The following is a 14,437-nucleotide window of genomic DNA, read 5'->3' as shown; positions in this document are numbered from 1 at the left end:
TAATAACTCTGTAATGTGTTATTTTATAGCACTGTAATGTTCACAAAAATCAAAGTCAACACTGCACATTTTTTTGCATTTCAATTTCAACACATTTGGGAGGTTTCTCGTAAATCGGACATCATCCTGTATAAAAGTGCTGTATAACAGTGTATAACTGCAGCATTTACCCAGAGTAAACTCTTGGCAAATTGCATAGAGGTAAGTAATTATCCACTAGATGACGCTGTTGGTCTTAAAAATAGATTAGCAAATGGGAGTGATCCACACGGTGCAGTGAATCCATATGCTTCAGTAAACAAACATTATCTGCGTACAAAAAAATAAAAACAAACAACAACAACCAAAAAAACAAGTTAAACTATTAATTGCGGACGTTTTAGTTATATTTTCTTTGGTAGCTTTATTATAACCACAAATTCCTAGTAAGGCTAATGGAAAACCCATTAACTGGGCCTGAAGGATTTTGTAAAATAGCTCACCAACATTTTCATTTATGATTAATGAGGATGATATAGAACGTGATGGGCCCTGCCATTTGACGTGCTCCATACAGTGTACATTTTGATTTTGATCCACAAATTGCAATCAACATCAATATGGGCTATTCATATCAGCCACAATTAACTTTAGTAGGGCCTAACTGTTGCAACTGTGGCTCGCAACAGAGTATCTTTGATAAACTGATAAAGGGACACTTTGTCAAACAGGTTGACTGACAAAAAGTTGGGAGTGTTCAGGTTGACATTGTCAATCTGGTCCTAGATCAGTGTTTTGAGGTTTAGTGCTTGGTAGTAGGGTCTGAGATGGGCGGGTTTACAGAGTTCTTAGCAGGGGGCGGGGTATTGCAGAGCTTCAGGCGTCTCTAAACTGAACTGATTCAGAAAACATCACCTGCAACAAATAGATTTTGAACAATTCCGTGGAGTATGCAACTTAAACGTTTGTCCATTCTTGAACAACTAATACGCGATTATTGTTCGTAAAGCGCAGCTGGTAAGTGACAAGTTTCTCTTCTTACACTTTTTGTTACAGTAGTCATTGAATGCGTCATAGCGTGGGAACTTTAGGTTACTGACTGGGCAGTGGCCGCTATAAACACATATGCAGATAAATTGTTTACTTGTTTGAAATAATAATAATGAAATAATGGAGAAAACTACATTCAAAATCGAGTTATTTCATGTTAATGTAAATAAGAAGTTAAACCACCTGTTGTACCCTAAACTAATGCATCAGTATAAACTTTTGAAAACTTTGCTTATCTTGCCCTTTCCAATTAAAATATCACTGCAATTTTTTTACACAGTACTTCTATTAAGTCAATAGATATTAAAGAGGAATATGTTTGTATACAATTTATAAATTGTATAAATTACTTACAGTATTTAGAATTTGAAGAATTGTTGAATACTAAATGAATCTATTTAGCATTCAACAATTATTTTTAATCAAACATGTTACACATTCTTTAATATCACATACCACATTCTGTAATATGAATAGATTAATGAATCTATTCAGTATGGAACAATTATTAAAACCATGCATGGCTAACTTTACCCAAGAGCAAATTCCTTGGAATAAAATGTCCACCTCTTTTCTCCTGGTTTTCCATGACTTGCTGTTATTTACTTGGTATGAATGCATGAGATCTACATGTCATAACATGCTATTAGTAACTGATATTCTTCCATAAATAATCTGTTTTATGGATTTTGAATTCTGAATTACATCATATCTCTAAGGCTTAATAGCTCTCCCTGGAATATGAATAAACTCAATCTGTCATGACTACAGTCAAAATATCAAATCTGCCGTGAATGTAACTCTTTTCTATTCAGTTTTTAATCTGGAATCAAGGCAGTGTCCTAATGTGCTCTCCTATAGTTGTCTTTTACAGGCCTGAATGGTGTATTGTGATAACAACACACCCCCAGGATGTAGAGAACCAGCCAGTGCACTGCACATGTAGATTATTCTCCTTTTTTTGTGTTCTCAATCTTTCCCTGGAAAGATCAAAGGCAGGGCCTTGACATTCTAACCCACTCTCAGCACTGACCGTTGGTCTGAGGTGTAGGGGGACAGTGGCGAGGGTAGTGCTCTAGTTATGGATTGCAGGGGAACAGGGGGGAGAAATTGACTCAGCAAGTGTTTCCTCCCTTGCAGAGAGTAACACAATGAGAGGAAAAGAGCTGCACTCACACCTCACAGCCCTTGTGTTGTTGGATACATGTGATACTTGGTGTGAAAGAGGCTATTGTGTCATCTTCTGCTGCTTTCTGTCCTCCACAGTGCCTTTCCTTTTGGATAAGGGGCTAACTTGGCCTCATTGTTCTCCCTTCCCTTCAATGGCTGGAAAGTATGATGTTCTGTCCTCTGAGTATTAATAGAATCAGGAAGAGCCTGCTGCATCGCTTCTATATCAACATGCTGGTTCAGTTCTGTAGAGCAGTAGGCAACACTCGTTTTCACTTTGAAAGAGTGATTTATTGAGATTTCCTCAAAGGCCTTGCGGGCATGTCTGTGCATTTCATTACAAAGTGGCATTATCTGCTGTCCCCTTTGTTTCCTTATCATAGCCCTCCCATCCCTATCACCATTTGTCCTGCTATTGTAACACCAGGCCATTCATGACATTCATCTATGTATTTGTTTGTTTGGGGGGTGAAATAGGACCTTATCAGCTGAGCCTACAGGACTCTGATAAGAGACCATTGTCTATACAAACACATGGTGCCCACTGATGTCTGTGATGCTGTGTGTCTCTGCTGGCCTTCCTGTTAGCTGATACAGACCTGTTTCTTAGGGTCAAATGGCCCTATGCTCTGTCCTCAGCTTCAGACTACACACTACTTGTAATCTGGCAGATAATTCACCAATATATGTCTTTACTCAGAAGACACTCAGATACTTGAGTCAAAGAACTTGATCTCTACTTTATCTGTGTGTTATAATGTGAATACCCAATAGTATCAAGGTGGTCTAAATATTCAGTTACTTGTGTATATTTTTGGCAAGTATAGTAGAAAACAGTTGAACCTATCAGCACGAGTTCCTGTCTTCAGTGGTATAGTACCTCTCTTAATGCTGTGGTGTTAAGTGGGGTTGATGACAATGGCCCTGCTGTAGGTCTATTACCCTGCTCCTCCCATGGTACACTGTTACACCGACCAGGGCCCTCTACAGGGACTGCAAATCACAGTGTATTGTACAAGGATTGGCAGAGGTTGGTTCAATAGATTCACAGATAGACAGACACACACACACACACACACACACACACACATTCATTAGCAAAGACATTCAAGAAGGTTACTGTATAGGCTACAGCTACGCACAGTCATGGGATTTCCGGGTGTAGTGTGACATATCGTTGGAGTCTGTCACTAAGCTGTAATACAATTTTTTTTATTGTCAGGCCATTAGACCTGCTTACACCTTCATGTGCAGTAAATATTCATTCACACCATGTTTAAAATTATTCATTTATGCCTGTTAGTAACAGCCAATTACAGCGCATTAAGATGCCAGTTAGTAACCTGCTTGTTATGGTTTCGTAAACAGTACCTGGTCATATTTGCCCTTCAAAAGAGTGTAGCAAATGTTGATTCACTGTTTTTCAAGTTCAGTGAGTTGATAAAAACTGGGCTCTCTTATGTTATTTTAGGGCAGTGCAGTATCTCACTCCTTCATTTGGCAGGAAAAGGGAGTACCTAGTCAGTTGCACAACTGAATGCATTGAACCGCATTTAAACCCAGCCCATCTGAATCAGAGAGGTGCAGGGGGCTGCCTTATTCGGCGTCATCGGTGCCGGGGAGCAGTTGTTGTTGGGGGTTAACTCAAGGGCAGAATGGCAGATTTTGCCACCTTGCCGGCTCGGGGATTCAAACCATCAACCTTTCGGTTACTGGCCCAAAGCTCTTAACTGCTAGGCAACCTGTGGTGGAGCTGAACAGTTTAGGGTGCTCTCTGTGGAACCACTCTCTAGACACAGAGACCAGTAAGTACAGAAAAAAGGAAAATTAGACCAGATGACATAATCAAATGTTGTGAGGCTTTAACTCTCATTAGCAGGCCATGGAGGAGTGAAACATTTGCTGACGTTATTAAATCTGATGGCATCTCATTTCTGACTAAACCAGATTATGTCCTTTTTTGCAGAGGTGGGCCTGATCCAGTGAGAGGGATTTATTATCTTGCTCATTTCCTGATGGAGTCGTACAGAGTCAATCAACCGGCCCGCTCTTCCAGGCCTCACAATGGAGCTGGCTCCTATGGCCTCAGCATTAGGGTCCAGGGGATTGATGGACACCCGTACGTGGTGCTGAACAACCAGGACCGTGGGTCCAACTCCTATACAGATCCTAATAGTAACGGCTACAATGACACACAGGGCTCCTTTATTGACAACTACCATGAGTATGACTTCAAAAAAAGCAGGGAGGCTGTTTCTGACAGCCCCTTTGTTGAGTACAGGTCCCAGAAACAGATGCAGTTTGGGGGCTCTCACAATGGAGTCACAGAGCAGGGGAAGAAGCCAGCGTCCACCCTGCTGAACTTCCAGAGACACCCAGAGATCCTCAAGCCTTATGACCCAGAGAACAACACCTTGAACCTGGATGGTAACCACAGCCTGCCTCCCCGGCCAATGTCCCTGGCGGAGACTGGGAGCACCGACCAGGGCTCTTCTCCCAGATCCACCTCCCCAGTAGTCGCCCATGCCGGGTCATCCAGCCTGGATCATAGGAGGAGTCCTGCCCTGCAGGAGAGAACACAGCCCAAGCCCCAGCCCCAGCCCAAGCCCCAGCCAGCCCCCTCTAAGCCTCAAACCAAACTAGTCCAGTCTCAATCCAAGCCTCAAGCCCAGCTGGCTCAGCCACAGTCTAAGACTCAGACCCAGGTGGCCCAGCCCCAGTCCAAACCCAAGTCTCAGCACCTGTCCAAACCCCAACCCCAGTCTCTGCCACAATCCAAACCCCAGTCTCCACCCCAGTCTCAGTCTCCACCTCAGCCCCAGCTGCCCCAACGTGTCCCCATATCCCAGCCCTATTCTGTGTCCAGCCCTCCCAGTGAGCAGACTAAGGCTTCCTGCCGGTCCGCCAGCTCCATTAGCAGTGCCAACTCTAGCCTGGAGCGCAGCCGCCATGAGCCAGACATCCTCCCCCTGCGCAGAGTTGACTCTAGTGGCCCCGTGCTGCAGTCCTCGTCCCGCTCCCGCCACTCCTCTACCTCCTCTACCGACCAGCTGGAGGCGCTGTACGCAGATACCATCAACCGCCACCAGAACCGACGTTACATCCCCTTCCAACCCGGCACGGGCCGAGACATCGACACAGGCTCCATCCCCGGCGTGGACGAGCTCATCGGCAAGTTTGACGGCAAGGATGGTGGTCACCAGCGACGGGGCAGGGCGGGCCGCAGGAACAGGATCAACCCAGAGGACAGGAAGCGCTCTAGGAGTGTGGACAGCGCCCTTCCCTTTAGCCTCCAGGGAGAGTCGGAATACATGGATGCGTTTAGCAAGAACCAGGGGAGGTCCACGGAGCACGTCCTCCGCCCCTCACAGCTGCATCTGCAGAAGGTGTCTGGGAGAAAAAACTCATGGGTGACAGCGGTGGAGGGGAAGCCAAGTGCCAAAGCTTCGGCCTGTGGTAGCAGTGCTCCAGGCTCCCCTCAGAGCATGACCTCTAAAGCAGCAGGCTCCATCCAGGGGTATAAGGCGGTGCTAAATCGCTCCTCTACGTTACCCCTGGACAGTACAGATGCTGAGGATGGTCAATCTTCACCAAGCACAAAGATTTTAACAAGTGTGGCTACAACCTCTCTATCCATCCCTTCCTCTAACTTTGGCAAGAAGCCTAATGCAGAGATGGATGTGCAGGTAAACAATACATTATTTATGATTACAGTTAGGTTAGTTGTTTAACTAATCATTCTCTATTACTACGTAGCTGCATGTGAAAGTATCTGTCAGAACTCTGATGGCTCTCTGTTTCTTTCCTCTTGCATCCAGGTGACACCTGATCTTTTGAAAGGTCAGCAGGAGCTTTCACAACAAACACATGAAGAGACGGCAAAACAGATTTTGTTTAATTACCTCAAGGATGGGTGAGTTTTTACCTCACTGATGTAATGTTCCTGGTTCACTTTTTATCGCAGAACATTTTCCAGTTTTACAGAAATGTCTATTATATTCAAAGGGTATTAATGGAATAATTGCTAATACATTAATAGACTAGTAGGCAACATTATGACGCCATGAGTATCACTTTCACTATGCAGCGGGCAGTAAACTGCACAGTCTAAACATAACATGTGCCAAGTTACACTCTTAAAGCTGCGATATGTAACTTTTTGGGGTACCCCACCAAATTCACATAGACATTCACATAGAAATATGTGTTATAACGCTGTCATTCTCATTGAAAGAAAGTCTATGAAACGGTAGATCTGTTCTATGTGCACTTTTTCTATGCTTCCCATTCTTAAGTTTTGTTTTTGCCTTTTTTACTTTTGGTTTTGTACACCAGCTTCAAACAGCTGAAATTACAATATTTTTGGTCATGTAAAAAAAAATCACAGTGGTATAGATGGTACAATGATTCCATACAGTATACTTGCTTCTTTTGCCACATAAACTGAAATTAAGCAAACTATTAAACATTTTGCAAACAGGAAATGTAGGAACTATTTCTGCATAGTGCATCTTTAAGGAAAGCATCATTTGAAAAGGAAAATGCCCCATGGGAGCACTTAAATGTTTTTGATCTGAGTCTGACTGTTTGTGATAAAAGGGAAGGAATTTATACTCCCATTCAGTCTCCACCTCCATATCTAAGCTGTGGTCGATGCAGCTGCTTAGTGGTGTTCGTTCCTCTTCCCATTTCTCTTTCTCCCTGTCTCTCTCTCTCCCTCTCTACTGAGGAATGTAAGGTATCAACCCTGCTCTGCTCATCACCTGATTCTTGATGTTCACCGTTCACCCCAAGCTATAAATCCCATCACTTACAGTAAGGGGAAATGGAGGAGTTATCGGTGGGAAGCATCTCAGATTAGTGTCTCTATGGTGTACTTCCTGGTTTAAGATAGATGAACTGGTAAGGGTAATCATGATACATGATGGTTTATATTGTTAAATAGTAAGATGAGGCGCTAGACAGTTTTGTTGTTGTTCAGTACCAAGCTACACCAGCTGAAGCTTACTATAGCGTAGCTGGTTTCACTCTCTGAACGTTTTATAGCTAGACTAGGTTAAAAGGCTTTGGGGGGGTTACAAAGCTTAAACCAAGTATGTTCGTCAAGAAGCCAAGTCTGAAAGTCCAGTGCATATATCCAATAGAATAACATGTCAATCACAGCACCAGTAAAGCTGGATCTTGGAGTTCCTATCCAATCCAGGTCAAGTTCTGTGTCTCTCACAGAGCATTGTGTCATGGTTGGACTGTACATTTGTGTCCATAGTTTTAGAAGATTTGCAATTTAAATCGTAAACTTCTAAAGTGCCTTAGTTCCTAAGTGTCTACATTCCATGTGTGCTCCAGTTCAGGAAACTGCTTTGGGTGTGTCAGGTCACAGGTCAGGGGTCAGAAGTCAATGGAAAGGAACACAGATGGAAGTGGTGTGCTGAGTCATCAAAGAAAGGACAAACATTCACTCGCTGAAGTTATTAAACTTTAATGAAGGAGGGGGGCTAGAACTCCCCTGTCAGGTAGTGGAATTGAATGGAACCATAGAACCTTCCCCGGGTTGTGGCAACCCGATGTTCTGTTCATTTTCTGTCCCAATATAGGAAGAGAGAGGGTGCACCCTGCATACAGCCCAGTTGTATAGCAGGGCCAGGGATGGAGGGAGACACATTCTCCTGAATGTGCCTCCTAATGGATAGCTGTAATGAGGTTGAGCGGGTCGTGAGGTGACACATCAAAGCAGTTGGCCCCCGGCAGAGCAGGAACCAGAACAGTCTGGGATTAGACCCTGATCTGATCCACCTACCACACACAGAGACCCCTCTTTACCCTCAGATCAGTCGAGTGTGGGAGTGCACCTGTGTTCTGACTGTGTGTGTGCGCGCGTGTGTGTCCGCAGGAGCACTGATAACGAGGACACCACCAAGAGGAAGGTCAACCTGGTGTTTGAGAAGATCCAGACATTAAAGTCACGGGCGGCGGGGAGCGACAACAAAGTGAGGCATTGTTGTGGAGTTGTTGTAATTAAATTCAACAAACAGCTAAATCTGTGAGCCTCTTATCTTAGCCTTAGGCCAGAAGCTTTCGCTTAGTGAGCAGCATACAAGCCACAAGGCTGTGTTGACCTAGCATTTACAACAGCCACTGTGGTTACCACCTCCAACAGTGGAGGTTGATGGGAGGAGCTATAGGAGGACGGGCTCATTGTAATGGCTGGAATGGAAACGGAATGGTATCACACACATGCTTTACTCCGTTCCATACATTCCATTCCAGCCATTACAATGAGCCATTCCTCCAATAGCTCCTCCCACCAGCCTCCATTAACTGCCATGTGTAAACCAGTGCAGTATGGAGAGAAACTAGTCACCACCCTTCCTTTTGTTCATTGAGATCTGCCATGAACCAAAGCAACTGACATGTTTTTGTATTGTACGAAAATGCTATCATGCAAATATATTGTGTTATTTTGAAAAGGGAAATGGAGTCAAATTTAACTCCTGTCTCTGTTGCCCCTCCCAGTCTCCTGACATAGCTACCCAAGCCAAAGCCCTACAGGAACAGAGGGTGGCACTGGAGAAGGATGTTGTTGAACTGAAAAAGCAGCTGGAGGAGCAAACCAAGGTAATACTATGATGCCATGTCATACATGTTGACTAGCTGCTATCTTGGATGTCTGTGCAGGACATGAGAATCCCTAGCTCCTGCCTCTTAAGACACAATAATCCCATTGGTGCTAATAGCTAACTTAAGCAGACCAGTAGACATCACAGCCACTGAGTTTATTGGTTAGATAGTTCGTTGTCAAAACTGTAATTCAGATACTATACTATGAACGCCATTCATATTTATTTGGTGTGGTGAGAGGAATGGTGTTTGATTAGTGTGTGTGTGTCCTTGCGTGTTAAAGAAGCAGATGGGTCTGACTGAGGCCCAAGAAAAGGCCGGAGCGGGGGTGAAGGTCCTGCAGACGGAGCTGGAGAGGAGCCAGGAGGAATGCTCCCGACTGAGGGACAAACTGGCCAAAACAGAGGCTGAGCTCCGCACCACACTGGAGGAGTAAGTGACTGACCACCAGACCAGAGCATACACTGTGAGGCAAGGAGTGACAGGTCGACAAGGCCCGGGTTAAGAAACCAGCACAATGGGGATAATCCTCAGATTTACAACTCTTATTGGGAGAAAGTTGTTTTATCTATACGTTTTATTACTTTTGTGGAGGAGAAAGTTGTAGTTTGTTTTCTGTTGTCACAGGGGGATTATATGTTCTAATGTGTTCCTTGGGTTTGCAGTCTCTTTTCGCCCATTAGAGTTTCTGTCTTTGTCTGAACATAATGGCCTCCTATAGTTCTCCTTCCCCTCTGACATTTTGTGTTAATGTACACTGCAGAGTCCCACCAAAGCCCCGCAAAGTGAGGAGTGTATATCATCATGGTTTAAATGTCTGTTGATGTTGGACTATTTAACCCTCTGTTCCCCCCCATGTCTTTGTGTGGAATTGTTTGTTGTAAGTGCTTGTGCACATTGTTGTCTGGTGCGCGACGGGTTTTGTACCCATACGTTGTATTTCTGGATGCCGGTGGTTTTGTATTTTAAACTGCTCCGGTTATTACCCAGTTCTGCTCTCCTGCGTCTGACTTCTCTGCCACCAGTTACGCACCCCTTACAGTTGGAGTGGGCAGGTGGTGTGACTGTGATGTGTGCCCGGGTGCTCATCATAGCCCCTGTTAGCCTGGAGAACAGACATTTCTGACAGAGCGCAGGTGGTATCGTTCCATTGTGTGAAGCAAGGTGCAGGTATTCAGGTGATGGTGTGTGTGTTGTGACTGTATGCTGCTCTGTGTCTGGCAGGCTGTTCCAGGTGAAGATGGAGAGGGAGCAGTACCAGACGGAGATCAGGGACCTGCAGGACCAGCTGTCAGAGATGCACGATGAGCTGGATGGCGCCAAGACGGTGGTGGCCGACAGAGAGAAGGATGCCATGATGGAGGTAATACACAGGCCAGGTCCCACAGCTCTCAGAGGAGAGAGCGTTGCCATATAGGAGCTTAGTGGCTTGCATGGAAAAGGCTTTGCGGTCCCATAATAACCACCATGTCAATACCATTTTACTACCAGTGTTGGTAATGTGTAAACATGTTATTCTTCCTGGCACATTTGCTGAAGCAGAATTTCTCAGGCAATAATGGCAGTGCTGGAGACTGTGCACGTCACCTGTTGAGGTAGCAGTTCATCTCAGGGTGAGATTTTAGCGAGACACTGTCACCACTTCCTCCTCTCCTGCTGTGTAGGACCTGATGCAAATGAAGCTGGACTTACAGGAGGTGCTGCTGGCCAAGGAGGAGCAGGAGGAGGTGCTGAGGAGGAGGGAGAGGGAGCTGACTGCCCTGAAGGGAGCATTGAAGGCAGAGGTGGCCACACACGACCAGGAGGTGGATAAACTGAGGGAGCGGTATGAGAAGGAGATCCGCAAGCTGCAGACGTCTGTGGAGAAGGCCAAACAGGTAACGGATGTTCCCCAGCCACCCATGGCCTAAGGTTGTCAGAACGTTGTATCATGGTCCCCTGGAGGTTTTGTCTAGTTCCCAGTTGGTCTCGGTGACGTCCCTGAGGAGGTTTTAGGTCGTTCTTGGGATGTTGTGTCATGGTGCCTTGGTCGCAAAGAAACATTCTCCCTCACCCCAAAAAAAACATTTTACCCAGGGCACACGCACCCTACTTAAATTACACATCACCCCTTGTTACTGTTGCCAAGCCCATCAAGGCCCTGATTGGTTGACCACTTATCCAGTAACAACGCTTTGTCTTTTTTTTAAATACTTTTTTTAGGGGGTGCGTGTCTTTATCTTTTGGCAATGCTTGGGACACCCACACCACAAACAGAGCTTTTAACATACAGTGTTACATATTTGACATGCATGATTACCTTGTGTATGTTTATTCATACAGTAATTATTGCTTAACATGTCCTCACCTGGGATTTGAACTCACAACATCTTAGTTCATGGAATTCCAATCTTCCTGCTACGCCACCATGTCTATATCAGTAACTGATTTCACCTGTAGCAGGTGGAACATTCTTAGACCGTCAGTGGGATAACGTTGTGTCGAAACCCTTTCGTGATTTAATGGGCACGTTGCCAAATGTCCTCAGGACGTCATCTGTTTGCTGGGTGTATTGATGTTAATGGGAGATTTGGGCAAACCCAAAGTGTTTGTTTAGAAGGTTTGTTTGGGATTGTATTTGTTGCCATATGTTCGGCATCAGTAGATATTCGATAGCTTTGAAGTGAATTACCAGGAACTTTCAACCAGCTTCAAAGTTGTGCCTCAAAATTAAGCTCAATTTTAGTAACTAACACAATACGACCGTTTTACCTCGAACAAAAACTCTTTAAGTTGTTTTTGTTATGACTACTGTGTATTGGAAATGGAGAAATAAGATTACGCCAATCATTGTCTACCAGTTGTTAAGGTATTTCATTTGTTTGGAACAAGTAAATAATGATTGCTATCCAAAGGCCATTGAATTTGTATAACTTTAGTATTCCATTGTTTATTTACTGAGGGAATGAAACCCTCATTATGTGTTATTATAAGGAAATCAGGCTTTTGTGTTTATTGAGATTAAAATGTTACATACAGTATGCATACTTGAAGGAATTTCTGGAAAGTCCTCTAGGAGTTAGTGAATCATTGACTGCATGGTGCCAGTGTTAGAGAATGTCATAGTTCTATACATGAACTGCTCTACTCCTCTCTCTTCTTGCACTTGCCTAACTGCATTTCACTGCACAGACTTTAATAACAACCCCAGCTGAAGGCTGAAAAACAAGTCTAAAAACTGTTAAACAGTGCTGGGCAAAAACACTCCCTTTTCTGTAGTTCAGCTGAACCAACCAAGATAAAAAGACTCAGCTATCTGACAGTTAAACCAGCTTGTCATCACTTTTCATGGGAACTTATTGGACTCTGTTTACCCTAGATGACATATAGTGTCATTAAAAAGCTTTAGGAAGTATTTAATGATGTTGAGGTGTTGTTTTGCTGTAAACACGTTTTACTGGGTGGCTCAACAGGAAGAAAAATAGGACCAAACAAAGCCTTTAAAAGACTTGGGAGAGGCAAATGGACTAGTAAAGAGAAGACAGGGTAGGGAAGTGGTAGAGAGGACAGTGAGGTAAGAGCATACATAGGGCTAATGGAGGAGAGAGACAAGAGGACCACACTGACAAGGCTAGAGGAGCATTGTGTTGACTAGGTGTTGCCTGGCTCACATGCTTCCTGTTTGTGTCAGGGCCTGGAAGTCCTCTCCTTGTCCCGAGCTTCCTCCTGCTGTGGTGGGGGTCTACACAGCAGCCAGCCCCTTCTGAGATAATTTTCTTGCTTGAAAAGAATTACTTCCATTTCTGGGGAAGATTTTGTCATCAAGAATTCGCCACCAATGCTTTATATACAAGTGACAAGATTGTGAGATTCAAGATTATGACCTTGTTACTCAGTATTCAGACAGTTTGGCTGCTATCAGTTTATCTTCAGTAATTTGGGCCTTTCCCTTAAAATACCAATCCATTGTTAGGTTGTCACACAAAAAAACTATTTATAGTGGTTACAGCCTACTGTACTTTTATCCACCAGGCATTGGCAGAATTGAAAGTAATGATAATTTCTGCATGTGTGAGTGAGCGACCTCACAGCCTGCTGAATTGCTTAGTATAAAGTGTGCGCGGTCAACCATTCATCTGTCCTGTCTCCCATCGAAACGCTGCTCCTTTCTCCTTCGGCCATGAAATGTGCATTGATAGGGCTGCCCCATGCAGAGAATAATGCTGGAACCTGGAGCGCTAAATCGTTCCCGTTGCCCGTTAATTGCAGTGGCAAGCCGTCACTAATCTAATGAGCTGTAGTTCATGAGTTGTGCAGTGTTCCTCACTGTTCCTCCTCTCTATCTGTTCATCCATTGAAAGGGCAGGGATAATTGTGGACCTCAGTAGATGAATGATGAGTTTGTTTCACACAATAATAGCAGCAGGGGTTTGGGATATGGTTGGGATATGCTGAATAAAGTGGGTCAGAGGAGTTATGGAGTGGACACTTCCCTGAAAATATGTGTGTTTGTTTTGTGTCATTGCATTTTAGGTTCAATTGTATTTTTATTGAGTTGTAGCATGGGCCATTTTTTAGATGTTAATCTATAGAGGTAGAACCTATAGAGGTCAAACAACAATATTCATAGAGAATCTATAATCAGACTGTAGTCTACATACTATAAGTTACTTATTGCAGATCAGTTCTGTGTAAATCAGGTTTTTCACAACAGTGAGACTTGAGGGAATGTGAAAATGTGAACTGATAAGGTGCAGTGAGCAGAGAGAAGGGTGTGTCAGAGAATGTTCCTGGCTGGTTAGAGAGTGTGCACCCAGCACACCCCCTCCCTCCTGCATATTCTGTTACAATGCTCCAGCTCTGACCAGTGGGTGGGGTCGGGAGGGGTGCGACGTGACCATGCCTCTTCAGGGGGCTGCTGTTATACCCCCTCTCAGGGACATTCCTGATTCTCAACACTCTCAGAGGGCCACAACCCCAGACCCCAGACAGCCCCAACCTGTAGTAGTCCCAACCCCACCCTTTAGTACCAGCCCTAGACCCTAGTTCCATTTCCAGGCTCAACCCCATTCCCAGCTCCAGCCCACTCTCATCCCTCAGCCTTGATCCCCTCCACCCTACCCATACAGTCCCTGTTGTATTTTCATTCCTAAATGAATTAGCCCCAGTCAAAAGCCTCAGCCCTTATAGCCCTATCCCATACATCCCCTGACACACTGGCAGCCCCATCCCCCAGCTTATAGCCCTCCACTTGAGTGATCCCTGCCTGTCTTTATTTTCTCTGTGACTCACTTGTTTTTGTGTGTAATCATTGAAGCCATGTGGCCTGGTGAGCACCTCCTCAGGGCTGTTTGAAGGTAAAGAGTCCCACAGGAGGCAGTGTGTTTCCTCAGTTGATGATAGCGCTCTGCTGTGTTCCCTTCCCGGCACAGCTGGAAGGTGAGGATTTACTGGGAAGGGAGGGAGGGAGGGAGAAATATAGGGATTGATAGAGGGAAGGGATCTCTCTGGAAATCTACCAGCAAAAGAGAGGAATGGGTATCATAGCCAAAGTTCAGCGCTTTTTGTGTCCATCTGTTTGCTATCATGTTCTTCCCTGTTTGAAGAATTTGTCTTCAAAAAGACTTGGGAGTTAGGACGG

At 44.6% G+C, this 14,437-nt stretch overlaps 1 protein-coding gene across 1 annotated transcript in view; it reads left to right on the top strand.

The window, feature by feature from the left end:
- Window positions 1–839: 839 nt before the first annotated feature.
- Window positions 840–14,437, top strand: part of LOC110526418 (cingulin-like protein 1) — a 31,500-nt gene continuing 17,902 nt past the window's right edge. The window contains exons 1-8 of the mRNA XM_036980808.1: window positions 840–996; window positions 4,166–5,885; window positions 6,018–6,112; window positions 8,090–8,186; window positions 8,713–8,814; window positions 9,101–9,249; window positions 10,042–10,180; window positions 10,482–10,694. Coding sequence (XP_036836703.1) covers window positions 4,215–5,885; window positions 6,018–6,112; window positions 8,090–8,186; window positions 8,713–8,814; window positions 9,101–9,249; window positions 10,042–10,180; window positions 10,482–10,694 — 2,466 coding nt within the window. The 5' untranslated portion in view covers window positions 840–996; window positions 4,166–4,214. The remainder of the gene's footprint in view (window positions 997–4,165; window positions 5,886–6,017; window positions 6,113–8,089; window positions 8,187–8,712; window positions 8,815–9,100; window positions 9,250–10,041; window positions 10,181–10,481; window positions 10,695–14,437) is intronic.

This window comes from Oncorhynchus mykiss, chromosome 6 (assembly GCF_013265735.2).
Source record: "Oncorhynchus mykiss isolate Arlee chromosome 6, USDA_OmykA_1.1, whole genome shotgun sequence".
Lineage (NCBI taxonomy): Eukaryota > Metazoa > Chordata > Actinopteri > Salmoniformes > Salmonidae > Oncorhynchus > Oncorhynchus mykiss.
The sequence above is the reverse complement of the archived record's forward strand: the minus strand, read 5'-3'. Positions and strand labels throughout refer to the sequence as shown.